This window comes from Podarcis muralis, chromosome 3 (genome assembly GCF_964188315.1).
Source record: "Podarcis muralis chromosome 3, rPodMur119.hap1.1, whole genome shotgun sequence".
Lineage (NCBI taxonomy): Eukaryota > Metazoa > Chordata > Lepidosauria > Squamata > Lacertidae > Podarcis > Podarcis muralis.
In genome coordinates this window covers 5,085,065-5,112,260 of record NC_135657.1, presented here as the reverse complement: position 1 = coordinate 5,112,260, position 27,196 = coordinate 5,085,065, and the positions used below count along the sequence as shown (strand labels likewise).

At 47.0% G+C, this 27,196-nt stretch overlaps 1 protein-coding gene across 3 annotated transcripts in view; it reads right to left on the bottom strand.

Annotated features, from left to right (window-relative positions):
• The window catches only part of MSRA (methionine sulfoxide reductase A), a 197,712-nt gene that overhangs the window by 6,938 nt on the left and 163,578 nt on the right, over positions 1–27,196 (bottom strand). Inside the window, exon 6 of one of the 3 annotated variants that reach the window (XM_028725204.2) lies at positions 9,647–9,736. The exons of the other annotated variants lie outside the window; for them this stretch is intronic. Coding sequence (XP_028581037.2) covers positions 9,662–9,736 — 75 coding nt within the window. The 3' untranslated portion in view covers positions 9,647–9,661. Of the gene's footprint in view, positions 1–9,646; positions 9,737–27,196 lie in introns of those variants that run through there. 3 annotated transcript variants of the gene reach the window in all.

The window sequence follows — 27,196 nt, the reverse complement described above, 5'->3', positions numbered from 1 at the left end:
CAATAGACCAGGTTAACAAAGTAAGAGGTGGAAAGAATATCGGGAATGCAAAACACGAAGAAAGAATGCTTAGGACCATGGCCTTATTCCCCTACTTATTCCCCTACTTTATTTATTCCCCTACTTATTCCCCTACTTATTCCCCTACTTATTCCCCTACTTTAGCCACCACGCCTTCAAACAAGCATGATCATGGGTCGGTGCCACCCAGCGCCAAGTGGATTTTTTGAAGGAAGGCATGACCAGACCGCATCTGAATCGTATGTATTTTGCATGTGCCTTTCATGTAAAAGACATACATTTTACATGAAATGTGCATTTTTTGATGCTTTTCAGTGTATTCACCTGTAAAGCACATATTTTGAGCACATCCTCTGCGTACTTTGTGCACACTGAAAATGCATTGCAAAATCAGTGTAATTTGTGTAGTTCTGCAAGCGAGTTCAGGAGTGTTGGATTGGGCTGGACCACTGTGAAAAGCGGACAAAATGCATTCCTCTCCGATCCCTAATTGCTACAGAACCACCATCATGAAGACCTTACTAGCTGCCATTAAGTGCACTGTGCTTTATTTTGGGCATTAGTCTGCTATAAAAGAATTGCAACTGCATCATAGGGGCGTCGGCACAACCTCCTTGCTGCACAGTAATGAGGTTAGCATACGCCACTCTCTGTGCCATTGCAATGAGGCACATCTACAAAACCAGGAAGTTCAAATATACAAAGTTGTAACTGCAGTTCATGTGTCCCTGTCATATTTGGTCAATTGTGCAGCTACTTCTCAGTGCAGAGCTTGACAAACAGAAATTTTGTACACTGACTGACCAGGTGGAAAATGCATATTAGGCAGCATGGACAGTTACATGTAAGCGGAGACCATTTTGCCTCTGTGCCCTTCATTGCCGGGTTCACATTATCCCATAATAATGTAAGAAGAAATCCATTGGATCAGGCCCAAGGGTCATATAAGCTAGCATCCTATTGTCACGGTGCCCAGATGCCCATGGAAAACTCGCGAGTAGGAGATGAGTGCAATAGCACTCTCCCCATTTGTGATTGTGATAGAGGACAACCTATTTGTCCCCCACAAAAAAACCCGTCTGAATAGTGCAAGAAAATGAAACGGAATGCACACATTTGAAAAAGGAACACAGGGAGGAAAACATGATGCAATGCAAACAGATCTCAAGCAACACCAACAGGCCTGAATTGCCCAGCACCACTCACTGAGTCTAGGGGTTTGTTTTTTTTTGCATCATAGTTTCACAGGGCCAATCCTGACGGACTACACATGCTCTTGTTGGTGCTGGAAGAAAATGAAGTTGTGCGTTTATTGCTGTAAAAATTTATTTTATTTTCAAAAAATGAATATTCTGTGCAGGCAGCTGATATGGTACAGTGGCTAGAGTGTTTAAGGCTAAGGCCAGTGAGACCTGGATTCAAATCCCCACTGGGTGGGTGAGTCTCTATACCTCATAGGGTTCTTGTGGGGACAAAAGAGAAGTTGCCTTCAGCTCCTTGGAGGACAGGCAGCATATAAATGTAGTAAGCAAGTAAAAGTGCCCTGTTTCGAAAAGCAGTTCAAAGTACAGTGGTACTTCGGGTTACAGACGCTTCAGGTTACAGACGCTTCAGGTTACAGACTCCGCTAACCCAGAAATAGTACCTCGGGTTAAGAACTTTGCTTCAGGATGAGAACAGAAATCGTGCAGCAGCGGCGCGGTGGCAGCGGGAGGCCCCATTAGCTAAAGTGGTGCTTCAGGTTAAGAACAGTTTCAGGTTAAGAACGGACCTCCAGAACAATTTAGGTTCTTTACCCAAGGTACCACTGTATTAACCATTCGGTTGAAATTTGAGGGGGATCCAGACCCTAGCTAAATGCTCACAGATGCATTTAAACAGAGGTCTCACAGAACCCGGATGCTTTCGGAACGGTTCCCTACTTAGCAATTGCCACTCGATCCCGAAAGTAACTGTTGAGAGCGGGAGGATCCGTTAGTCACTGACCTTCTACGGCAAGTGAAGCTACATCAGCAACAACAACAAAAAGGGGGAGCGCCGACTGTATGCGCCTCTTTGCATACGCACATCAATGCATGCGAGAAGAAGGGCCGCTTTGTAGAGAAACTTGCCAGCAAGCCTACTTTTGGTGCCATCTGCTCCGAGGAGAGTGAGCACCTGTTCGGAGCAGCTGCTGAACGCGGAAGGTAGGTAAGGGAGAAATCAGTTTCATTCTCGACTTGGCCTGCTGCAGGTAGCACATGGGCCTCACCAACGGGAATGCCAACTGTTCCCTTTTAAGCTTGTCCTAATTAGGAAGCGGGGAGCGTTCTGAAATCTCAAAACTGTTTGGTTAGATTATTACAGGAAGTTCCAAGAGAAGAGAGGGTGGCGAGCCTCCTCCCTCTCCCGAACGTCAGTTTCGGTTGCTCTTTTTATCAAGGACGCCAGCTTACTGCTGGGCAAGGGACGTGGGGAAGAATGGAAAGAGCATCCCAAAGTCCCTTTCGCACCTTAACCCAGCCTTCATTGGCACGGTCCCTATCAGTAGAGCATAAACAGCCCTCCAGCTTTCATCTGCAAGTGACTCTTTTGCATGTGATGCTTCTAGCAGACACTAAAAATACTGCCTCCCCGTTTTAAACAGAACATTTCAGAACAAGGATTTAGATTGCAACGAGACCCGCGTAGGGGGGCCTGGAAAAGTGCCAAAATTGCTGAGAAGAGAGAAAGTGTTCCTCACCCCAAAATGTAACATGAGAAGAGCCTGGCTGCTGGATCAGGCCAAATGGGGGCACATCTAATCCAGCGTCTTGCTTCCTACCGTAACCAAGGAGATGTCCCAAATGGGAAGCCCACAAGCTGGGCATGGGGGCAACAGCCGCCTCAAGCTCTTCTCCCTCAATGTTTAGAAGTGTGTTGTCTCTGATCCCGGAGAAGGCATATAGTCATTGGTAGGCTTATTCTCAATGAATTGGTCTAATCCAGGCATGTCCAAAGTCCATTCCGGGGGCCTAATGTGGCCCGCCAGTCAGTTTAATCCAGCCCCTGTGGCAGTTTATTTCCTGGGGTAAAATCCCCAAAAAACCTCATCAACCTCAATCCTAAAGAAAGGTCAACAACTTTGGTTGGCCCTTTGGTCGGCCCTCACAGCCCTTCACTTCATCAAATCTGGCTCTCTTTGAAACAAGTTTGGACACCACTGTAATCGGTCCTTAAAAGAAGATTACCGTATTTTTCGCTCTATAAGATGCACCAGACCACAAGACTTTGGAGGAGGAAAACAAGAAAAAAAATATTCTGAATCTCAGAAGCCAGAACAGCAAGAGGGATCGCTGCGCAGTGAAAGCAGCAATCCCTCTTGCTGTTCTGGCTTCTGGGATAGCTGTGCAGCCTGCATTCGCTCCATAAGACGCGCACACACACTTCCCCTTACTTTTTAGGAGGGAAAAAGTGAGTCTTATAGAGCAAAAAATACGGTAAGTTGGTGACCATCGCTACACCTTGTGGGAGTGAATTCTATAGTTCGACTTTGCTTTGTATGAAGAAGCACGTCCCTTTTCTCTGCCTTGAATCTCCCGACATCCAGTTGCTTCGGGGTTCTAGTTATACAAGAGGCTGAGAAATAACTGCCTCCCACCCACGTCTTCACACCACGCATGCATTCATGTAGCTCTATCGTGGTCCGTCTTTGTATTTTATTAAACAAAAAACCTTTCCACATTAGGAAGTCACCTGGCCATGCTCGTTACCCTTCCCTGCGCCTTCTCCTGTCCTACAGTAGTCTTCTTGAAGTCACAGAACTGACCACTAGGCCCGCCCTTCCCCCTCCGGCCGCTCACTCTGGATCCCTCCCAAGCAGACGAAGGCTGCACGGAGGGGGTGAGCTCCTCTTCTGGGCCTGTCTGGCCTGTCGCTCAGCAATATGCAGGACTCTCCTCGATCGGGGTGTCCGAGGGGGAGGAGGGCCAGCAGGACTGGGCCTGTCCTGCTGTTGGGTGGAGAGGACAAACTCTGACCCATCTCTCTCTCTGCATCTGCACTCATACTGTGACTCTCAGCCTCTAGCCCTGTCCTGGAAGGTCCTCCTCATAATCTCCCTTTGCCCCCGATCGCTCAACCTATCTGCTTCTAACACCTCCTAGTTCATCACTTCCCCGGACTGCTTTTCAGTGTCCCAGTGCCACAGTCTAGGGTCCATGTTATCGTCTTCTGTGTCCTCCCTGGGAGGCTTTCGGGTGGGTGGCTCCCACACTCTTCCTCATCCAGCCAGTTCCTGACAGATGGACTGTTGGTTTGATTTGGCATAATCTTAAAAAGCAGAGATATCACCTTGCCAACAAAGGTCGGTATAGGAAAAGCTATGGTTTCCCCAGTAGTGATGTATGGAAGTGAGAGCTGGACCATCAAGAAGGCTGATCGCCGAAGAATTGATGCTTTTGAATTATGGTGCTGGAGGAGACTCTTGAGAGTCCCATGGACTGCAAGAAGATCAAACCTCTCCATTCTGAAGGAAATCAGCCCTGAGTGCTCCCTGGAAGGACAGATCCTGAAGCTGAGGCTCCAATCCTTTGGCCACCTCATGAGAAGAGAAGACTCCCTGGAAAAGACCCTGATGTTGGGAAAGATGGAGGGCACAAGGAGAAGGGGATGACAGAGGACGAGATGGTGGGACAGTGTTCTCGAAGCTACCAGCATGAGTCTGACCAAACTGCGGGAGGCAGTGGAAGACAGGAGTGCCTGGCGTGCTCTGGTCCAGGGGGTCATGAAGAGGCGGACACAACTAAACAACAACAAAGCTTCCTGTGCTCCTAACACTTAGCCTTGGGTCGATGGTGGGAATTTAAAGTAACAGTTCTTCTTATAAAAGGGGGGAAGTCAACATGGAGGTAATTCTGCCGCCCAGCAGGGGTCCCTTCAGTTTGCGTCATTAACCGAGCCTGCAAGTGCCGTGGTTTGATCTACAAGGGCTTGGCTCTCTCTTCGCTGCTAATCTCGGTACCACGTAGAGCTCCCAAATGAATAATGTAGTGTTTGTGTTTTCCAAGCCAACTCCATTATCTCGCAAGGTACACCTGGCATATACGAGGCAGATTTCCCTTCATCGAAGTACGCAGGCAATGGCTTGGGCTTTTGAGATGGAGAGAGTTTTAAATCAGAGTTTAGATACTGACAGTCGTGCAAGTGTTTCCCATGGTCACCTTCACAACAAAGCCTCAGCCCAACATAACGCCGGGCCCGGGGTGTGTGTGTGTGGAGAACGGCTTGGAAATAAAAAGGAACCTTCTTTTTTGCTTTGCAGCAAGAACTAGAAAGATGACAGCATCTGGCAAGATGTCTGGACCAGCCCATTGTGTCATCCTACTCAAGACACGATGGCACAACCTACAAATTTGGCAATGATCATGGCACTTCATTCATGGATTCCTTCCACTTCTCCATGACACGGCAGCAGGAGGAGGAGACGGCTACTGAAGCTGTGCTCGGTTCATCGCTCGGTCTCCTCTGCCCCCTGATGGTAGGGAACATTGGGGAGCTGCCCCCCCAAAAAATTATTGGAGGGGGCCAAAAACACTCGGCCCCCTGGAGTTGGCACCCCTGCAGCCATCTATAAAATTCAGCATAGCATGGAGGAAATGGATGTGGTGGTGTTTTTCTCCCTGTCTTGTAATACTTGAAGCACCCAATGGTGACCAGTCAATGAGGTGGAATGTTGGGAGATTCAGGAAAGAGAAGGAAAATACTTATCCATACAGCTCATAGGAATTTGTTCCCACCAATGTGGTGGTGGCCAACAGCTTGGACAGGTTTAGAAGAGGATTAGACAAATTTATGGGGAGGAATTTATGGGGACGTGGGTGGTGCTGTGGGTTAAACCACAGAGCCTCGGACTTGCCGATCAGAAGGTCGGCAGTTCGAATCCCCACGATGGGGTGAGCACCCATTGCTCAGTCTCTGCTCCTGCCCACCTAGCAGTTCGAAAACACATCAAAGTCCAAGTAGATAAGTAGGTACCGCTCCGGCAGGAAGGTAAACGGCGTTTCCATGCGCTGCTCTGGTTCGCCAGAAGCTGCGTAGTCATGCAGGCCACATGACCCGGAAGCTGTACGCCGGCTTCCTCGGCCAGTAAAGCGAGATGAGCGCCGCAACCCCAGAGTCGGTCACGACTGGACCTAATGGTCAGGGGTCCCTTTACCTTTACCTTAAGACTATCGATGGGGGAATAAGACTAACTACAATGGCTATGTTCTGCCACCGCTGTTGAGAGACAGCATACTTCTGAAAGCAGTTGTTGGGTATCAGAAGTGGAGATACCCAGGACTTGCTTGTGGGTTTCCCTCAGGCGTCTGGTTGGCCACTGTGAAAACAGGATGCTGAACTAAACGAGTCCCCCTTGGCCTGATCCAGCAGGCTCTTATGCCTTTACGCTTATTTCTGGTGCAGTGACTGATAAGCATCATTACACACACCCAATAACTGCAGTGATCAGGTGACTATTGCAACAGAAGAACAGTGAAATCCTACGTCTTTGTGTAGCAAACGAGTAGAGGAGCAAAGGCAGCTTTTTTTCGTGTTTTTACAGCAAGGAAAAACCTCTGGTTTTGGATTTTTTTAAAAAGGGGGACACAATTCTTTTCAATTTTAGGTCTCCTCTTCATTGCTAAAGCTCCAGCTGAACCAAACCGCAAGATCCTGCCCCCAATCATGCTGTTAAGAGTTTAGGTTCTGCTGGCATCTCTTATCTCCGAGAGGAAGACAAGCAGGAAGCAGAATGCGCCGCAGCTGAGAACACGCAGATTTAGAAGCAGCAGGCCGGAGCAGATGGGAGAGCGATTACTGATGCCGAAAGTTATTGTCTTTTAAAAATCTTGGCATTTCAAACAACGGGGGAGGGGAGGGGGCAAGAATGACAAAGAGAATGGCATGGAAGTGGGTTTGGTTTTTTTGTTTTACTCATCCCACTACTTTTCAAACAGCCAGAAGCTGGGAAAGGGTTAACCTCCCCCTACATAAAAGGCCACGGGTGGCGGTGTGGGTTAAGCCACAGAGCCTAGGTCTTAACGATCAGAAGGTTGGTGGTTTGAATCCCCGCGACGGGATGAGCTTCCGTTGTACAGTCCCCGCTCCTGCCCACCTAGCAGTTCGAAAGCACGTCAAAGTGCAAGTAGATAAATAGGTACCGCTCCGGCGGGAAGGTAAACAGCGTTTCCGTGCGCTGCTCTGGTTCGCCAGAAGCGGCTTAGTGATGCTGGCCACATGACCCGGAAGCTGTACGCCGGCTCCCTCGGCCAATAAAGTGAGATGAGCGCCGCAACCCCAGAGTCGTCCACGGCTGGACCCAATGGTTAGGGGTCCCTTTACCTTTACATAAACGGCAGGTCACTGCCATATGACACCAGCCATGGCAGACTAAAGTTGAGGTGGTCTAACCTTCCTTCTCTGTGTCCGTACATATTGTTTTGAAACCGATTCTCAGTTCGCTGTACTGCTTCCAAAACTCTTTTACGAAATATATGTGGATTACCTTGAGACATGTATGTGATATGTGATTAATAAATGCACAAATAATAATAAACAAGCAAAACAATAAAAAATTGAGGCCAGTTTCCGAGGCTTTGATTAAGGTTTCGCAAAGAAAAGGCTTGATACCCTATACTTCATATTCCTAAACTTATTGTGATAGATCAGGAAGTGAGTTACCTTGAAGGTTTTCTATAAAGCTTTATTCAGACATGAAGCCTCAAGACAAAACCTTGATAGGATTAAAAATAAATAAATAAAGGGGTTTCAGTGTCTCTCGCAGTAAACCCTAGTCTTTTGTCATGGTATCACTACTGACAAAGATCTTTCTGAGAAGCAAGAGTATAAAATTGCTGCAATTGCCACTTAACACACAACATACACAGAGCTAAGGCTCTGTAGTGTGTCAGTGCCTTTGGGTGACATGAATAGCCCTATTGCAGAGATGCAACACTTGTCCCAAGGACAAACGGAATCAATGGTGGAAAAGGAGAGATAATTCCCACCCCCCAGTGCAATTTAACAAGATTCAGAATAGGGCATCTGAAAATGATAATTGCAGAAATGCCACCTGTCTGATGCTAGTCCTCGTGGACAGGAGTGACTAATCGTGGAGGCTGAAGTGTGTTTCGCTGTGTAATGGTGAATAGCGCTGCTAAGGCATTGTGCTGATGAATGAATGTCTCTATTAAGGCTGTGAAGACGGGGAAGTTCTCGCTGGGAGCTCAAGAAGAAAGCAAGAGGCAGAACAGGAAGGGGAAATTAGGCCAGGTGCAGAAACACTTCTGCTGGAAACGTCTGCAAGGTAAAGAGAAGCGCGGTTTATTTTTACAGCGGATCTCGAGTTCAATGAATCAGTGGAAGAAAATGTTATGAAGCTTCGGGACAATGGAGGCCTGCGCCTTTATGGAATGCGCCCCGGGGACAACGGCTACATGTCATTAATGTCCCAAAGTTAATATGACCGCTGACTGTACAGGCCGTTGTATCAGACTCCTATGAATGTTGTAAGGTCAGGGCAAGGGCCTACTTGCTCAGCTTTCATGTCTTCCAACAGCCTGGAAATGATGAAAAGGGTTTCACTTGAGGGTCCTCTCCTTAGGGCGTTTGTTTTCAACACGCAGGGAGTTTTTGTAACGGGGGCATTCAAATCCAAATCCTCACAGCCTGAAGAGGGACAGTGCAGGAAGAATTCCAGCAAGTCATGTTGGTGGAAGAGGAGATGAGACCTCAGCCACTTGTTTGTGCCTCCCCTCAGAAATGGAAAAAGCAATGTGTCAAGCATCGAAGTGTTTTGTTACAATACCCGCTGGTCAAAAACGCCTTAAGTTTAAAGGATGTGATGTGCAGAAGTAAGGCTGGTGTAAGAGGGGTGCCATTTCCCCACTGAGGACATCAACAGGTCAAGAATGGCTGCTAACTCTCATATTTGTAGACTTGAATCTGCCGTTGGTCCAGCTACACAAAATGGGAGTCGCTCTCCGAAGTCTTTGATTCGGCTGTTTCTCAGTCCGCCTTGGAGATGCCTGAGACTGAACATGGGACCTCTTGCATGCAAACCACGTTTTCCACCGCCGAGCTACAAAGCCATCCTCCTCGGGACATAGAGCTTTATATATGAGACAGGTTGCCAACAAAGGTCCGTATAGTGAAAGCTATGGTTTTCCCAGTAGTGATGTATGGAAGTGAGAGCTGGACCATAAAGAAGGCTGATCGCCGAAGAACTGATGCTTTTGAATTATGGTGCTGGAGGAGACTCTTGAGAGTCCCATGGAATGCAAGATGATCAAACCTCTCCATTCTGAAGGAAATCAGCCCTGAGTGCTCACTGGAAGGACAGATCCTGAAGCTGAGGCTCCAATACTTTGGCCACCTCATGAGAAGAGAAGACTCCCTGGAAAAGACCCTGATGCTGGGAAAGATGGAGGCACAAGGAGAAGGGGACGACAGAGGACGAGATGATGGGATAGTGTTCTCGAAGCTACCAGCCTGAGTTTGACCAAACTGTGGGAGGCAGTGGAAGACAGGAGTGCCTGGCGTGCTCTGGTCCATGGGGCCACGAAGAGTCGGACAGGACTAAACGACTAAACAACAACAACATATGAGACAGGTCCCCTTAACAGTCCTTCATGGTACAAACCTAGGCTTGCTGGCTGATTTCAAGGCCGTTTACTCCAGTGGTTCTGGTTGCCCCTGAGCTCTCTCTCCTGCCCAGCTGTAGGGAGAAAGCAACCATCAATCCTTCCACCCACCCTCCAGCTTCCCCATCACTCACCTCCTCCTTGAAAGCCCAACCTGTGTGGCCACAAGAAGCGGCCACCATGCCTCCTGCAACTGCCAGTGTTGGTGCCTATTGGAGGCAACCCCAGGCAGCATTTTCTTGGGATTTCCGGGTGATGTTGCCTGTCAACCCCTGCCTACCCCCCTCCAGAATATGATTATAGTTCTGCCATATGCCAGCATGCAGAACAGACAGAGGACATTTGAAAAAGGGGGGTGGGAAATACACCCAAAGCCTTATGGCTACATGGGGGTTCTTTGGTGATGACAGGAAGGACGGCGAGGCAGGCTGAGAAGGAAGCAGAAAACCTGTCACAAAGACACGAGAAGACAAGGCAGTGGGTTATGGAATGGGGGGGGCGGAGAGAAAGAGATGCACGAAGCACAACAGTGTGAACATTAGAAAAATACAGTGTATTTTCCCTCTGGGGAGGCAAACCGCACAAATCGGAGCAAAACCAATGTGCTGTCATTTGAAACCTCCCTCCCCCCGAGTTGTCCAAACACAAATACCAAGACAACAACAACAACAACAACAACAACAACAACAACAATAATAATAATAATAATAATACAAAAGACCACCTCTGCACCAGCCTTTCCAACCTTGCACTGAACTTGGGGGTGTCGTGAAGCATTATTTACACTCCATCTATTTATCACTTCCTCCTCTTAAGCACCTGACCTTGTCAAAAAGCTTAAAGGTTATTTTTGTAAATTATAAATGAACAAGACTGCTGTACTTATCTGTCAGCACCTGGAAGGCCAGGTGAGGTCAATCCCGGTTCAGAATTTTGAATATGGTTCAGGGGGGAGAGAGAGAGCGAGGGGGAGAGAGGCCTTGGGTATGCATTGCAATTCTCTGCTCCCTTCAGCCTGGCCTTAGTGCTGCTACATACTAAGTGATTTGTCATGTAGTCAGGTTTAAACAAGTACCAATATGCCCAGAGCTAGTTGCATTTTTGATGTCTTTGCTGCGGAGTTTAGGTCAACCGTCTGGGCAGCAGAGTTTGCTGCACCATATGGACGTGGATGTGCCGGACTTGCCTCGGTAATGGACCGGATGCGAGCCAATAAACTGAAGCTCAATCCAGGTAAGAGTGAGGCACCCGTATATCCAAAGGAGCGTCTCCACCCCCATCATTCTGCCTGGATGCTGAGGTCCAGCGCCGAGGGCCTTCTGGCGGTTCCCTCACTGCGAGAAGCAAAGCTGCAGGGAACCAGGCAGAGGGCCTTCTCGGTAGTGGCACCCGCCCTGTGGAACACCCTCCCAGCAGATGTCAAAGAGATAAACAACTACCTGACATTTAGAAGACATCTAAAGGCAGCCCTGTTCAGGGAAGTTTTTAATGTGTGACATTTTAATGTATTTTTAATCTTTGTTGGAAGCCGCCCACAGTAGCTGGGGAGACCCAGCCAGATGGGCGGGGTAGAAATAATATATTATTATTATTATTATTATTATTATTATTATTATTATTATTATGCTGTTAGTGGGTGGCTCCCTCGACTGGATGGATGGGGGTGGCCTACTCTTGAGGAGGCTACACTCCTGAAAGAGCAGGCACACACACGGCGAGTGCTTCCGGGTCCACTGCTGTTGCTTGAGGCTCAGGTGGCATGGAGTGCCATCGGCTGGTGGCCCAGCTGTGCCCCTATATGGATAGGGATAAGCGAACTTCCGCCATCAATGCTCCAGCAGTAACCTCTAGGTTAGATTACTGCGGCGGGCTATGCGTAGGGCTGCCTCTGAAGACGGTTTGGAAGCTACGGCTGGCGCAGAATTCAGCAGCCAGGTTGCTCATCAGGGAAAGATGGTTTGAGCATATGACGCCAATCTTGGCCTGATTGCACTGGCTGCCGTTTTGTTTTCAGGCCCGGTTGAAAGTGCTGGCTTTGACCTATAAAGCCTTAAATGGCTCAGGACCACAATACCTCAAGGACTGCCTCTCCCCACATGAACCAACTTGGACCCTGCAATCATCTTCTGAGCCTCTCCCCAAGGAGGCTTGCCCAGCACAACTGCTATATATCTTCAGGCACCAGATGAAAACATTCCTCTTCTCCCAGGCTAATTAAACAACCTATGACCTTTTAAGGACGCGGGTGGTGCTGTGGGTTAAACCACAGAGCCTAGGACTTGTCAATCAGAAGGTTGGCGGTTCGAATCCCCGCCACGGGGTGAGCTCCCGTTGCTCGGTCCCTGCTCCTGCCAACCTAGCAGTTCGAAAACACGTCAAAGTGGAAGTAGATATAGGTACCGCTCCAGTGGGAAGGTAAACGGTGTTTCCATGCGCTGCTCTGGTTCGCCAGAAGCGGCTTAGTCATGCTGGCCACGTGACCCGGAAGCTGTACGCCGGCTCCCTTGGCCAGTAAAGCGAGGTGAGTGCTGCAACCACAGAGTCGGCCACCACTGGACCTTTTGACCTTTTAAAGTGGGGAAGGGGTGAGTATTGGAAGTTAGGAAAAGTTTAAGTTGTTTGCCCTACAGCAGAGGCGGATTTAGGGCAGTGCAAGTGGTGCAGCCACACTGGGCACACAGCCAAGGAGGACCTTCTCAAAGTCCAAAAAGCACTTGCCAAGCTTCCGTGAAGGAGGGAGGAGGGCTGTAGGATCCTCCCAGAGCCTCGTGCCTCCTTCCTAGAGACTTGTTTAAGGTTGGGAGAGGTTCTAGCAGAGTGACATATTACCAAGGTCTGCCCCTGCCCTCAGCACTATCTGCCCTGCACCCCATTCACCAACACAGCATCTTGGACACACAACTTCCTTCCCCGCTTTTCAAACTCAGTTCCTTCTGTGTTGGGCGAAATCAAGAGTAGAAGATCAGGAATTCCCTTTTGTACCCCCCAAGCTGAAGCTTGTAAATAAGTTTGGGGAAGCAATGCCTCAGACACATTTCCCCAACTGGCTCTGTAAATAATACTTTGCGAGTGTGGCATGTTAAATTGCATGGATGGATGAATATATAGATACGATAGATAGATAGATAGATAGATAGATAGATAGATAGATAGATAGATAGATGATAGATAGATAGATGATAGATAGATGATAGATAGATGATAGATAGATAGATAGATGATAGATGATAGATGATAGATAGATAGACAGACAGATGATAGACAGACAGATAGACAAACAGATGAATCTTATTCTTGTAAGAAGCACAGGAGATGCTACTTTTAAAAAAAACCACAGTTAACAGAAATATGGGTTTCTATATTTGCTTGATGTTTTCTCATTGTTAGGAGGGTGGGGGCGGAACAGCGTTTCTTTAAAGTCAGCAACATTGCCCTCATTTTTATCCTTACTATCAGCCAAGGTTTCAATGGGCCTTTAGGATACGTGCAGCCTGCACAATGTTTTAAAAGAGTGTCTGCTGCACTGCACTTTGTGCATTTTACTGCACTGCAGCTGAAGTAAGAAGAAAAAAACAGGGTGAGTCAAAAATGGAAATTTGTCTTGCTGTGAATTTCTGTTTACTGGGGATGATGGATGATGTGCCTCATGAGGGTGATGGAAGGAAGGAACAGGCAGGGTCTGTTAAAGCATTTTGCTGCCTCTCCATGGGAGAAACCATCCCTCTCACCAGACCAACCAGGAGAGCAGGCAGCTCTTTGAGCCATTTCTCCTCACTCTGCTGGTGAGCTGGGGCGTGTGGCTTTTGGCTTGTGCTGCCAGTGGTGGTGGTGGGGGGTCCCCTTTTCTTTCCACATGTGTGCTCTGTTGGTCAAGGGGCTGCCTGTTGTACCCTGGTGTGGACATCCCACTTTCTACCGTGCTCCTCTGTTCTGTATCTGTCTCTCCCCCCCCCCCATCTAATTCAGTTTCTCAACTGTTAGGTTTTAGTCACTGATGGAGCTGAAGTTTCAAAGTAAGCGCGGGATCAAAGATTTGTCCGTTTTGCTGGTCAGTGTGGGGAGGGGGCAGAAAGCTGCCTTCCAGTCGGAGGCATCAGGCCTATGAGCAATGTCACCAATCACCCGCATGTAAAGTAGTAGTAGTAGTAGTAGTAATAATAATAATAATAATAATTTATTATTTATACCCTGCACATCTGACTGGGTTTCCCCAGCCACTCTGGGCATCTTCCAACCGAATATTAAAAACAATACAGCATCAAACATTTATAAACTTCCCTAAATGGGGCCGCCTTCAGTTGTCTTTTAAAAGTAAAATAGTTGACATCTAGTGGGAGGGTGTTCTACAGGGCAGGCGCCACTACCAAGAAGGCCCTCTGCCTGGTTCCCTGTAACTTGGCTTCTCACAGCGAGGGAACCACCAGAAGACCCTCGGAGCTGGACCTCAGTGAGGCTGAGCAATGGGGGTGGAGAAGTTCATTCAGGTCTACTGGGCCGAGGCCGTTTAGGGATTTAAAGATCAGCACCAACACTTTGAATTGTGCTTGGAAATATACTGGGAGCCAATGAATCTGGCGCATAACCAGATGTTGCCACGCGGCAACAGTCTCCACAAGAAGGTGATGCTGGATGCTGTCAAGTTTCAGATTAGCTCCTTGGTTCATGAGAAACAACAACACAGTTGACACGTCCCCCATGTCTTCCCACACATTCAGTGGAGCCAGAGAACCTTCACCATCGCTTATATCTGTTTGGTTGCTCTGACTTTTAATGCCTCCAAAAAGCAGTTTTAAGTGGGCTGCTGTGCTGTTGCCAAGCCATCCCACCTGAAGCACCTGGAGCTCACTGTCACACTGTGTAGGAGCAGATGTGGGCCTGTGATGGAGTTGCCCTGACTTCCCATTCACTTTCATGGATGGAGATGTTCTGTGGGATGCAGGCATGAAATGCCCCAACTCGGGGAGAGGGGAGGTGTTCCACAGAGTTTTGCCACTGGTCCCTCTCCACCAATAGGGGTGGGGGTGGGGGGACCAGTGGCAAAGCCGGGCCTCTCTGCTGCCGCTGAAGCCTCCCTTACCTCAGTTGCTTCTGCAGTGGTGAGGGTGGGATGCTTGCAGGGCCACTGCATTTTCAGTTTCTGCCGCCTCACCCCGTGTCATGGGTGAGCCGGCTCTGAGCGTAACACACCAACTGTCAGGATTCTTTTCCCGTGTTGCAGTCATGGGATTGTTTATATCACATGATGGTGTACGTTTTCATTCCACATTGTGACGGAGACAGGATGTTTATATTACTGTGTTTCCGTGATGTGGGACATTTGTCCTCTGTTCTCTCTCTTCGCTGTCTGATGCTGAAGAGGAAGGAGCTGAGTTATGATGCTCCGAGTGTGTATGTAAATAAAATGTAGTCTGGCCTCTTGCCCCACAGTGGTGGCAATTCCCACTAGTGCAACCTTCTTCAACCTCAGCAGGCATAGCTAAGAGTTGGGGTTGGTGGGAGTGATGTCTGGGGACCCAAGGTTGAAGAACAAGGCTGAAGAACTCCAATGTCAGCTGGCACTAGTGGAAAATGTAGTGCTGGTGGTCAACAAAAGAGCTTCAAAGACTCTCTCAAGGCAAAGCTAAACACTGACAACTGGGAAACACTGGCCTGCGAGAGCTCCAGTTGGAGAACAGCCTTGACCAAAGGTGTCATGGGCGTGGAAGACACTGGAACTCAGGACGCAAGGGAGAAATGTGCTAAGAGGAAGGCACGCTTGGCAAATCCACACCGTGATTAACTCTTGCCCGGAAACCAATGTCCCCACTGTGGAAGGACGTGTGGATCCAGAATTGGCCTCCACACTCACTTACGGACTCATCATTAAAACCGTGTTTATGGAAGACAATCTTACTCGGCTACAAGTGATCGCCAAAGAAGAAGAAAGAAGATGTAAATAAATGTAGTTTAGCCAAATGCTGCGCTACTGAGTCTGAACGCTGACTGCCTATACTCTGCTGATCCTGAAGTGTGCTGATGCCTCTTAGGTATCAGTCGCTGTGATGTTCGGGCTGGAGAAAGACTTTGAATCTCCAAAACGAACGGCCAGTCGGGCATGTGTCTCTGCTGGACCCCTACTCGTGTGTAGGACCTCCTGACACCGACGGTCACCTGCTCCCCAAGGTTTCAGAGTTCAGACAGGAGCCATTGCCCGTTCTAACTGGACATGTTGGAGATTGAAGCTGGGGCCTTTCATTATGGAAAGCAGATGAACTATCACTGAACTCTGGTCCTTCCTCAGTGTTGGGGTTTTTTTTAAAAAAAAAATCAATGTGTCACAATCAATTAGTTTTACACTTTGAATATTTTCCTAATATTCAGAATTGGGGATATTGAGGGGGTTTAGTGGAAATGATTTTTGGTTGTATGCATATTAAAATTATGGGGGGATTCACGCACCCCCCCAATAATCCTCTACTTGCCATAGAATATCAGTTTGAGAATGCCAGAAAGTCGATTTTCCAACACAAGATGAGATGGATTCTGCTTTTTAAGGAAATGCAGTTTGGAAGCTGCTTCTTCTTCTTCTTCTTCTTCTTCTTCTTCTTCTTCTTCTTCTTCTTCTTCTTCTTCTTCTTCTTCTTTTCTTCTTCCAAACTGAGCACATGCAAGACTCTACACAATTCATGACCAAATGAATACAAAAAAACTGAAGAGCTAGGTAATATCTGACCCAACAGACGAATGAGTCCATTCACGCTTCATCTCGAATGTTGACCTGACAGCCTGCGCCACCTTCCTCCCACAGAGCAGACTCAAGAGCACAGAACAGCCTTGACATGGCCCATCCTGATGGATGGATGAAGACTGGGTTTGTCTTCCTCAAATGCATGAACGACAGCAACGGCTCCACACACAGAAGGCTTTTAGAACTGCAAGGGCACTGGAGAGGTGAGGGTGCTCCAGAGGCATCCCTTTCTCTTCTTCTCCTCAGACGGATCAGCAGGAGAAGAGGAAACACAGCACCCCTCTGTTGTGTGTGCCAGCAGTGGGTACATGTGAAAAGAAACTCAACCTCTCGCTTCTGAGAGCCACAAAGATGTGTGCCACAAAGATGAGACTTTTAACACCCAATTCATTCTCGGCTAGACAAGCCAAACACTGTTGCAATAGGATCTCAATGGCACATATGTTTGCCTTCTCCTTCTCCGTATGGGCCGAACTTAAAGCAAAAGGAGTATTAATTGAATTGCTGCAACCCTTACTTGGCCTCTGTTTATGGCCTTGCTACACAGAAATTACATTTAAAAGATAGGAAGCCTGTCAGTGTTGGAAAACAGACATTGCATGTAGATCCTACGATTTATATAAAAATTTTTCTGGCTGATATTGTTGTTTTTGATGGATTGATCAATGCTTGATCCATTCTATCAATTTTTGATTGTGTTGGATCCAGACTTAGTCGTGTTTAGAGTAAATCTGCTGTGGCCAACTCAGGTCTCCATGATTTCATTGGGTTTACTCAAAGGACAAATAAGTCTGGATCTGACTCATTGTGTTTAAATGTTCAGTTTATTGCTTTGGGGGCATTTTGGCTGAAAAGTAGAATACGAAAACTACTGCTACTATTACTACAACTATGGTTACAATAATTGCAAGCTGGAGTGATATCCTTACACAGAGCCAGGAAGCAGAAACATCCATTTTAGGAGCTCTCCTGAAAGCAGACTAATCCAACAAGGTGGAAGTATGGTGCGTGTACTGCTGTGCCAGTTATTCTGTGAAAAGACAATGAGGGAAGAATTGGTTCTGAATGTCCTTTCTCTTGCTGCAACAGAACTCCAAGGATCAGTCAATCCAGGGCCTGGGTGTCAGGACTTGGACTCAAATATGAACTTAGAGGTGAGATCAGCTTAGAGATGAGATCCATGGTCTTGACCAGGTTTTATCTTTCTGAGGGTGGGTTTCTCTGTCCCTTTCAATGAATGCATCATGTCAGAGTGGCTAAAAGTGATTAGTGATGAAGAGCACCTATTCAGACACCCATGGAGTGCTGTGATTGCTGCTGTATGGTTGGGGCTTATTGCGTCTGGAGAAATACTTTGATCCACTCCCACTGTAAGCCAACAGAAGGACCACAGTTCAGTGGCATTCAACTAAGTTTCGCTCAGAACACAGCTACTGAAAACAATGGACCTGACTTAGCCATGCTCATTAATTCCAGTGGGCCAACTCTGTGCAAAGCTTAGGTGAATACCACCCTTTGTGTCCACAAGGACTCTAGTTCAGTTCTCATCATCACCAGTTTAAAGGATCAGGTCTTCCTTCTTCTTTGGTGATCACTCGAAGCCGAGGAAGATTATCTTCCATAAACACAGTTTTAACAATGAGTCAAGAAGCAGCAGAAGAAGAAGAAGAAGAAGAAGAAGAAGAAGAAGAAGAAGAAGAAGGCGACTGCGACTGTGGGGGCCAATTCTGGATCTACACGTCCTTCCACAGTGGAGACATTGGTTCAGTCAGGGGGAAAAGGGAGGCAGACTATGTTTAGGGCACCTTTTAAGGTCCCTCCCCATTTTTGGGGTAAGCAGAGTGGATCCTAAAAGGGGCTGCTCAGTTGTGGATACAGTTGCCGAGCTGCTCAACTGCCTGACTAGGGGCTTCCAGATTTCACAATCCTGCCAGCGTTACCATTTGCCGATTGCCATGGGACTTTGGGGGTTTGGGTTTGGGATGGATTTTTGGAAGACGCCTGTGCATGAATTTTGTTTTATGTGTGTAGATCAGGACACGCTAAGCAATGCACAGTCTTCGCAGTAAGGCTCTGTTCCGATGGCATGAGTAGTCACGACAACCAGTAGATTCTTATCTGCTGCAGCCTTCGTCAGCCTTCACAGTCGTTGTAACATACCGCTTGTTATAAGAGGATCAGGTAGCAAGGAACAATGCCTGGAACATTGGAGAGCTGCTGCCAGAGAGTGGACAATACTGGGCTAGGTGAACAAATAGCCCGACCTGCTGTAAGGCAGAATCCTGTGTTCATTGGCCCCTTTGAAACAACCCACCTCAGCATCATACTCCCTGAGAGCCAGTGTGGTGTAGTGGTTAAGAGCAGTGGACTCGTAATCTGGTGAACCGGGTTCGCTTCCTCGCTCCTCCACATGCAGCTGCTGGGTGACCTTGGGCTAGTCCCACTTCTCTGAAGTCTCTCAGCCCCACTCACCTCACAGAGTGTTTGTTGTGGGGGAGGAAGGGAAAGGAGATTGTCAGCCACTTTGAGACTCCTTAGGGTAGTGATAAAGCTGGATATCAAATCCAAACTCTTCTTCTTCTTCTTCTTCTTCTTCTTCTTCTTCTTCTTCTTCTTCTGGCCAGCAGCACTGGGGCGGCTACTTAACAACTTATCTGGAAGACTCAACCAAGGAGCAGGTTGAACTTTCAGAATCAGTTTTTCGTAACAGCAATACGTCTGCTGGATGAGCACTGGAATCAACCAGAGGATGTAACTAAACAGAGGGCACCGGGGGCGGGCGGAAACCTTACTTCAAGGCCCTGGAAGGTGCGACCATGCATAAGGAGGATAAAAGTGCTTACTCCTTCTTCCCCTCTTTATCTCATCCGGGTCCTCGTCTTATTTTCGTTTAATGTTACAGACAAAGCCACCAAAGACGATCCCAATCAGAGAATATGTGCCCAAACAAAACTGGCAGGATAAAAAAGGAAAAGAGAGATGCGTTGGAGGCGAGCCAGAGGAAATCACATCCCCTTGTCAGAGAGAATATTAATAATGTAACAAATTCTCACCCAGTGCTCTCCAGCTTCATGATTTTTTGATGGAAAGATGCTACTAGGATGGTGTGAAGGGATTATGCGCTTCATGCGCCAGGCAGCATTGTGCGTCTCGGTCTGGGCAGTGGGGTGAGCGAAGGAGCTGAAAGCCAAGGCAACTTGACCTTCCCATCTGAGAGAACGGCTCTGGATGGCAGCCGAATGTGCCCACCCCCCTGCCTTCAGCCAGCCGTGCATCTCCATGACACCCAAAGCAGCTCCAATAAATGTGCTTTCGGTGTGGGCATGTTGTTCTCTGAGTCACAGTTAGAGAAGTCAGACTCCGTTCTCTCATGGTGCTGTCAAGTAGGTTTGCCCTGTCTCTAGGCCCCCGTCCTGAAAACATTTGGTTCTCATTTTGCTTTAAAAACACTGTGGTTCTCAGCAGGTGCTAAATAGATGTGTTTTATATAGCAGTGCTATGCTGAATTATTAGCAGTGACAATTCTTTGGTTGCAGAAAGCCCAGGCAATTTGTGCATGATCTTCCTTGCTTCATACACTCCTTTGCAGAACCTAACTTCATTTAGCCATTTTCTTTCTCTTTTTCTTTTTCTTGCACCCCACCCTGCCTATGATTATTTCATTTTTTTATCCTACCCTTCCTCTAAGAATCTCAGGGTGGTTCCATGTTCCCTTCCCCTTCATCTTCACAACAAACCCATGGACACTGAACAGGCAGACAGACACAGTGACTGCCCCAAGGACACGCAGTGAACTTCACTGCAGGATCGGGGTTTGACCCTAGCTCTCTGTGGCCTTAGTCTGACACTCTAACCACTACACTCTTGGTTCTTTAGATCAGGTGTTCTCTCACCACAGATGGTGTCAAAGATCTGATGCTGAAGGCAAGGAGTGAATGAACGTTAAGAGCTTGGCTTCCATGCAGGGACTTAAACAGTTGTGACTTGGGGTGGAATTCCCCTGATCCTCAAACAGTTCTGCCTGGGCAATCCTTCCAGCTGGCCAGATGGAATGATTCCCCCCTCTCCTCACCCCACATGCTTTTCAATGGGTTCTCCCAGAGCCAATTTCAGGGGGCACAAGGGGATATGAGAGGGAAAAGCTTCATTGCAAAAGTGAAAGTCCTTGCACTGGGCTTCCACTGGCAGGGTTGGTTAGGTGAATCCCACCCTTGGAATCCAGCAGCTGAGTTGAGTTCCTTCAGGGTAACCCTTGGATTCAGTTGTTTGTGTCTGTGGTCACAGACTGAACACAGGAAGGAAGGAACACAGAAAGGTGCCTCGCTCTGAGTCACGCCTTTGGTCCCTCCAGCTCAGAATGGTCTACGAAGAAGGAAAGGATGGAAAGCTGGAAAGGAAGGCTGGAGAAAGCTGAGGCAATTGTGTCCTAACATGCGGGGTGAAGGCAAAATGTCCATGTCTAGGTCTGACATGGGCGGCAAGAGCTTCTATCAGGCTCCCAGCTAATCAAAGCCAAGCTAGGAGGGAACCAAGGAGAGCAAGAGAAATCCTGAAGCACACCAGTGAAAGAGCACAGGATCTGCTTCTGAAGTGGTTCGCACGCAATAGCAACTACCTTGCCACTGAGAGTTGGGATGGCTGTGATATGAAATGGAAATACAGGAGCGTCAAATGGGCGGTGCCTTTTTAATACGCGGTATTGGGTTGGCTACACTGTCAGAAGCTCTATTGTAGAGCTGGAAGAAGGGTGGTAGATAGGCCAAATAGGCTCAAGAGACACAGAGGCATTTTCAGTGCATAATACTGTGATCAGCCTTCTAATTTAGGATAGGACATGACATAAATCTGAGTAAACTAATTAAGCAAGTAAAAAGGATGTCTGGAGCCCTCCTGCGTGTTCTGAACTCCCAAGAACTTCACCAAGGCTCACAATACTGTGATCCAATGGGTGCCTGGATTAAGTTCAGAGCGTAACCCATTCTAGCCCAAGCGCATAAAAGCTCTACTGTTCTTAATCTTTTTACTGATATGCCAACATGTAAAAGAAGCACAGGCACCACACAAGAGGAACTTCAGCGGCTCCATAGCTACGAGTTCTAATGCCGTCTGACACTGGAAGACCGCCCAAGGTCCCGGTGAAAAGCCAAAAGGATACTTGGCAAACCGACAAGGATTACAGGTGTGAAGAAGCACATTTAATGTCAAGTGACAGGATGTTTCTCAATTTACATGTAGCTTATTACTTCCCATGACCCGTGTCATAAAAAGAAATGTAAATTAACTCTGGAAAACTTTAATCAGCTGTGGCACCCACTATATACAGCAACAGTTGCAGACCATGGAATTTACCAGCTTTGAGCATACGTTTGCACCCAGATAACAAATTAGAGCTTGGTTCCCTTCCTTCTTTCCTTCCTTCCTTCCTTCCTTCCTTCCTTCCTTCCTTCCTTCCAATTGGCCCATTCCAAGGGTTGCGTTTGGGGAAGGCTGGGTGAGGGGTAACAGTATAGAAACAAAATGCTGACAAAAAAAACAACCAACCAACCAACCAACCAACCAACCAACCAACCACATATATGCAAAATCTTACCCCTTTCAAAGTTGCAAAAACATAGTTCAGCAATATGTTTCTTAGGACCAACCAAAATGCCACAAAATACAGAGCAGCCATTCCCTCCAGTTCCTAGATAATGCTACCCAATTTGGCTTTTAATGGTTTTTTTAAAAAAAATCTAAAACTGATCTCCAGCATTGCTAATATAAAAAAAACTGCCATGTTTCTCTCTATTTCTGTTTCTCCTGCCTAACAATGAACCTACATTAGCTTTACTTAAAGATGGGGACAGATCCAGGTAACTGCTGGATTGCATAGTTTTAAAAATAGGGGGTCAGCCATTCTTGAGTTTCTCCCAGCATTCCTACGTACAAGTGTTAGGTTCAAATTCCTGCTTGGTTGTGGACAATCTGAGAAGGCTTAGCAAGCCAACCACTCTCAACTTCTGCTCTCCAGTTATAAAATGGAAATCATGCCAACCCATCTCTCAGGTTGTAGTGAGGACAACCAGAGGGAATCTGGAAAGCACATTGTGCCTGTAAAAAGATATAAATTACAATACCAAAATTTATTACAAATATATTACAAAATTGTCCCGTAGCACCTTACAGACCAACTAAGTTTGTTCTTGGTATGAGCTTTCGTGTGCATGCACACTTCTTCAGATACAGATATAATTCAGATACATTACAGTTCTACAGCCCACCTTTGCTCAAAGGAAATCAGAGAACTGTAGGCCTGGAAAGGTCTCAAAGGGTCTCCTAGTCCAGTGTTTCCCAACCTTGTGCCTCCAGATGTTTTTGGCCTACAACTCCCATCATCCCTGACTAGCAAGACCAGTGGCAAGGGATGATGGGAATTGTAGGCCAAAAACAGCTGGAGGCACAAGGTTGGGAAACACTGTCCTAGTCCAGCTCCCTGTGATGCATATATATGGTTTTTATTAGTAGTATGCCACCTTTGCATTACAAAAGCGTAAGAAAAAAATGAGTTGCCATAAGCAACAAATGAAAACATATCCATCAGCATACAAAAATCGAACAATTCCCACATGATTCATAATAAGGTGCGGCAACAGAAATACAAAAACGAAGCACCAATAACAGCAAAAATTAAGCATCTCCAAAACTAAATTAAATCCTGACCCCCCAATAAAAACTCCTAAATGATGCCCCACCCCAACTGTCTATAGGCATTGTGAGTGGCAGGTTTTGTAGTAGGAGTCCGTCAGGACCCCACCTTCCCAGGCCAGGTAGAAATCAGCTAGCAAAATAGGGAACGGGTCTTTTAGGAGTCACAGCAAAAATGGTTCTCCTGCCCATTTTATCCACACAACAAGGTAGGTTAAGAGACAAGAACCTACCTGAAAGGTAGGTTAAGAGACAAGAGACTGGACCGAGGTCAGTCAGTGAACTTCACAGGTGGCTGGGGAGTTGAACCCTGATCTCCCAGGTCCTGGACCAACAAAACCCTGGCTCAATAACCTTTGACTCCTTCTGTGCTTCTCTCCCCTGATGTGGCTTGCCTTCATGGCATGAAGATCACTTGGAAACTGTCGCGGGACAGGGTGGGCTTCGTATTTCATGGGATTTAGGAACTGTGTGTGTGTGTGTGTGTGTGTGTGTGTGTGTGTGTGTGTGTGATTCTGTGTCCCTGAATCCAACGGCTTTCCACTGTCTCCCCCCATTCTATGATTCTATAAATACACGATCAGAGAGCAGAGAGGGGGAAATCAAACAAAGCAAAACCTTTTGGTGTTCCAGAGTTCTCCACCAGTGTTCCTCTTTGAGGCACATTTGGTATTTCCCCCCCCCTCCCCCTGCCCCCTTTAAATTCTGGCCGGCTTTCAATTCCGAAAACCTGATACAGAGAGTTACTTGGTATTCTGAAGGCGTTATTTTAAGAAGAAACAATGTAAATTGTGATTTGGATGGCAGATGGCTGGCAGTTCACTGCTTGGCAATGCAACATGTATGGTATGTTAGAAAGTCAGAGCAGCAGGTAGCGCAGCTCCATTTGAAACAACCACAGATGCTAGGAAAGGAGCGGGGGAGGGGCACAAGCTGGTCAGGAAATTAAGAACAGGAGTGAGACTCACAGGGGGAAAGGAAGACCATAATTAGCTGAAAGTTTCTTCTGCCAATCAGCACTTTCCCCCCTTCCAAAGTGCACCACCAGAGAAGCAAAAGGGTCTGGATGAATCCAACTTCCTTTCACAGCGTTGGAAGGGACCAAGAGTGCCATCTAGTCCAACCCCTTGCAATGCTGGAGTCACAGCTCAAGAACATCTGGCAGACGGACATCCAACATCTGATTAAAAGACTCCAATGAAGGGGCATCCTATTCTACCCTACCCTACCCTATTCTCTTGAGAGTCCCATGGACTGCAAGAAGACCAAACATATCCAGTAGAGATGTACGGAAGTGAGAGATGGACCATAAAGAAGGCTGATCACTGAAGAATTGATGCTTTTGAATGATGGTGCTGGAGGAGACTCTTGAGAGTCCCATGGACTGCAAGAATATCAAACCTCTCCATTCTGAAGGAAATCGGCCCTGAGTGCTCACTGGAAGGACAGATCCTGAAGCTGAGGCTCCAATCCTTTGGCCACCTCATGAGAAGGGAAGACTCCCTGGAAAAGACCCTGATGTTGGGAAAGATGGAGGGCACAAGGAGAAGGGGACGACAGAGGACGAGATGGTGGGACAGTGTTCTCGAAGCTACCAGCATGAGTTTGACCCAACTGTGGGAGGCAGTGGAAGACAGGAGTGCCTGGCGTTCTCTGGTCCAGGGGGTCACAAAGAGTCGGACACGATTAAACGACTAAACAACAACAACAACCCTATTCTAGAGTGTTGTCTACATTTCCGGTTCGGTACTAAAAGTCACAATAAATAGAAGAGGTCCCTACCACCTGGATGGTCCTTTCATTAAGGCACTGTGCAGCCAGGAGTCAGGCTCCTCCTGGTGCTGTTAAAAGGCCTCTCAGCACTGCAAAATACTCTCCACCACAATATAATGGTTGCCTCCCCACCTCCCTGAGGCCACATTGTGAAAATCTAACCTCCAACACCATACTTTCACAAAAAGGAGGGTAAGAATGAAATCTGGCCTGCATTTCTAAAGCAGGCTATCTCGAGCCTCTTTCACTGTTCCAGTCAGGAGAGTGAGGGACAATTTCTCGGCAAGGAAGCCTGAGCGAATGCCTGGGCAAAGTTTTCAGTGATGGAGGAAGTGGAAGCTTCAGCACCCTGGACAGCTCCTCAGTCAACTTCTGCCAAAATTTCTCTCTACCAAATTAGACTGCAAAATGGCTGAGAGAAAGAGTATACTTTGGCCACTTTTCTGCTCAAATTCACCCCTCCTTAAAACTCTTCTTTCAACCATGGAAGAAAATAAGACACAGAGCTGCTGATGCAAGCAATTTTGAGAGGAATTGCAGGAGGAAGCATAAATATAAGAAGGTATTAGGCATTCCATTCCCACGTAGCCCGAATGCACTTCAACTCCCAATGGCCACTTTTATGTTTTAAAAATCAGGAAACTGTTACATAGGTCCGCTGCATGATACAGTGGCACCTTGGTTCTCAAACTTAATCCATTCTGGAAGTCTGTTCCAAAACCAAAGCGTTCCAAAACCAAGGCGTGCTTTCCCATAGAAAGTAATGCAAAATGGATTAATCCGTTCCAGACTTTTAAAAACAACCCCTAAAACAGCGATTTAACAGGAGTTTTACTATCTAACGAGACCATTGATGCATAAAATGAAAGCAATAAACAATGTACTGCAGTCACACAATCAATGAATCAGTAGCTGAACTGGGTTCCACACAGTCACAAAAGCAAAACAAAAAGAGCCACAGAAACAAAAAACGCAAAATAACAGCAAAACCAGATACACCTCAGCATAACACTCAAATTGTCAATGTAACACTCAAATCAGAAGCGTGGCACTCAAATCGTCAGCATAACACTCAAAACGGAGCACGTTCGGCTTCCGAAAAAGTTTGCAAACCGGAACACTTACTTACGGGTTTGCAGTGTTTGGGTTCCAAGTTGTTTGAGTACCAAGGAGTTTGAGAACCAAGGTTCCACTGTTTCTAGTTCAATCCTGAGTCTCCTTGCTGGTCTTTTTCCACTTCCTGTGGCTTTCCTTTTTCTACCATTCTACTCTTCCCCGGTCCTCTGCCACACCCAACCCTGCCCAGAAACGTCTTAGTAGCATGAATACCTGTGCACCCAAGATGCCAGGGACTTTCCTAGAGTCCCAGAGCCACTGCCCTGATGGAATCATCAAATCACAGATGATGAAGTCCCACACCTCCTCTGAATTTGTGGCCCCCTGACACTACTGTGCCCTTGACCAGATGCCAGTCCCATGCACTCCTTATGAGTTTCGATATGAATGGATGAATAATGCTATCGTGATGATGTAGGTGATGAACATTCGAAGTGTGCTACACATAAATGCTTCCTTCTGCTGCTGTTGTTACTGCACTGCAAAGCCCATTATCAAACTCTTGCAATGGATATAACTTTCTGATAAGCATCGAGGACAGACTTTGTTCCTTCAAACATCAGCAGCACCAGCAGGAAGCCACTTCTGCGGCTGACATATTTTAAAAGCAATATTTTATATATATATATATATATATATATATATATATATATATATATATATCCCATCTGCTGTTCCACATGAAAGCCACTCTATTACAAGTAAGTTTCATTGTAAGCAGGTATGGGTCACTCAGGTGATCCTGAAACACAAGAATTTCGAGGACAGCCCATAGGCATGAACTTTATGAAGGTTAGATCATCTAGAAACAGAGTCATAGGGACGCTGTTAAGATACTGTTTTCCCTTCTAATCGACTAGATTAGTATTGGTAGCTTTAAGAACACTGTCCAGCCATCTCATCCTCTGTCATGCCCTTCTCTTTGTGCCCTCCATCTTCCCCAACATCAGGGTCTTTTCCAAGGAGTCTTCTCTTCTCATGAGGTGGCCAAAGTCTTGGAGCCTCCGCTTCACGATCTGTCCTTCCAGTGAGCACTCAGGGCTGATTTCCTTCAGAATGGAGAGGTTTGATCTTCTTGCAGTCCATGGGACTCCTCCCATGGTGCTCCTCCAGCACCATAATTCAAAAGCATCAATTCTTCAGCTTTTGAACTTAATCCAGTGTTCCAACATAGTTCTTGCCTCAAATGCAGCAAAATGCATTTTAAAATATGCATTTTGAGAGCAAATACATT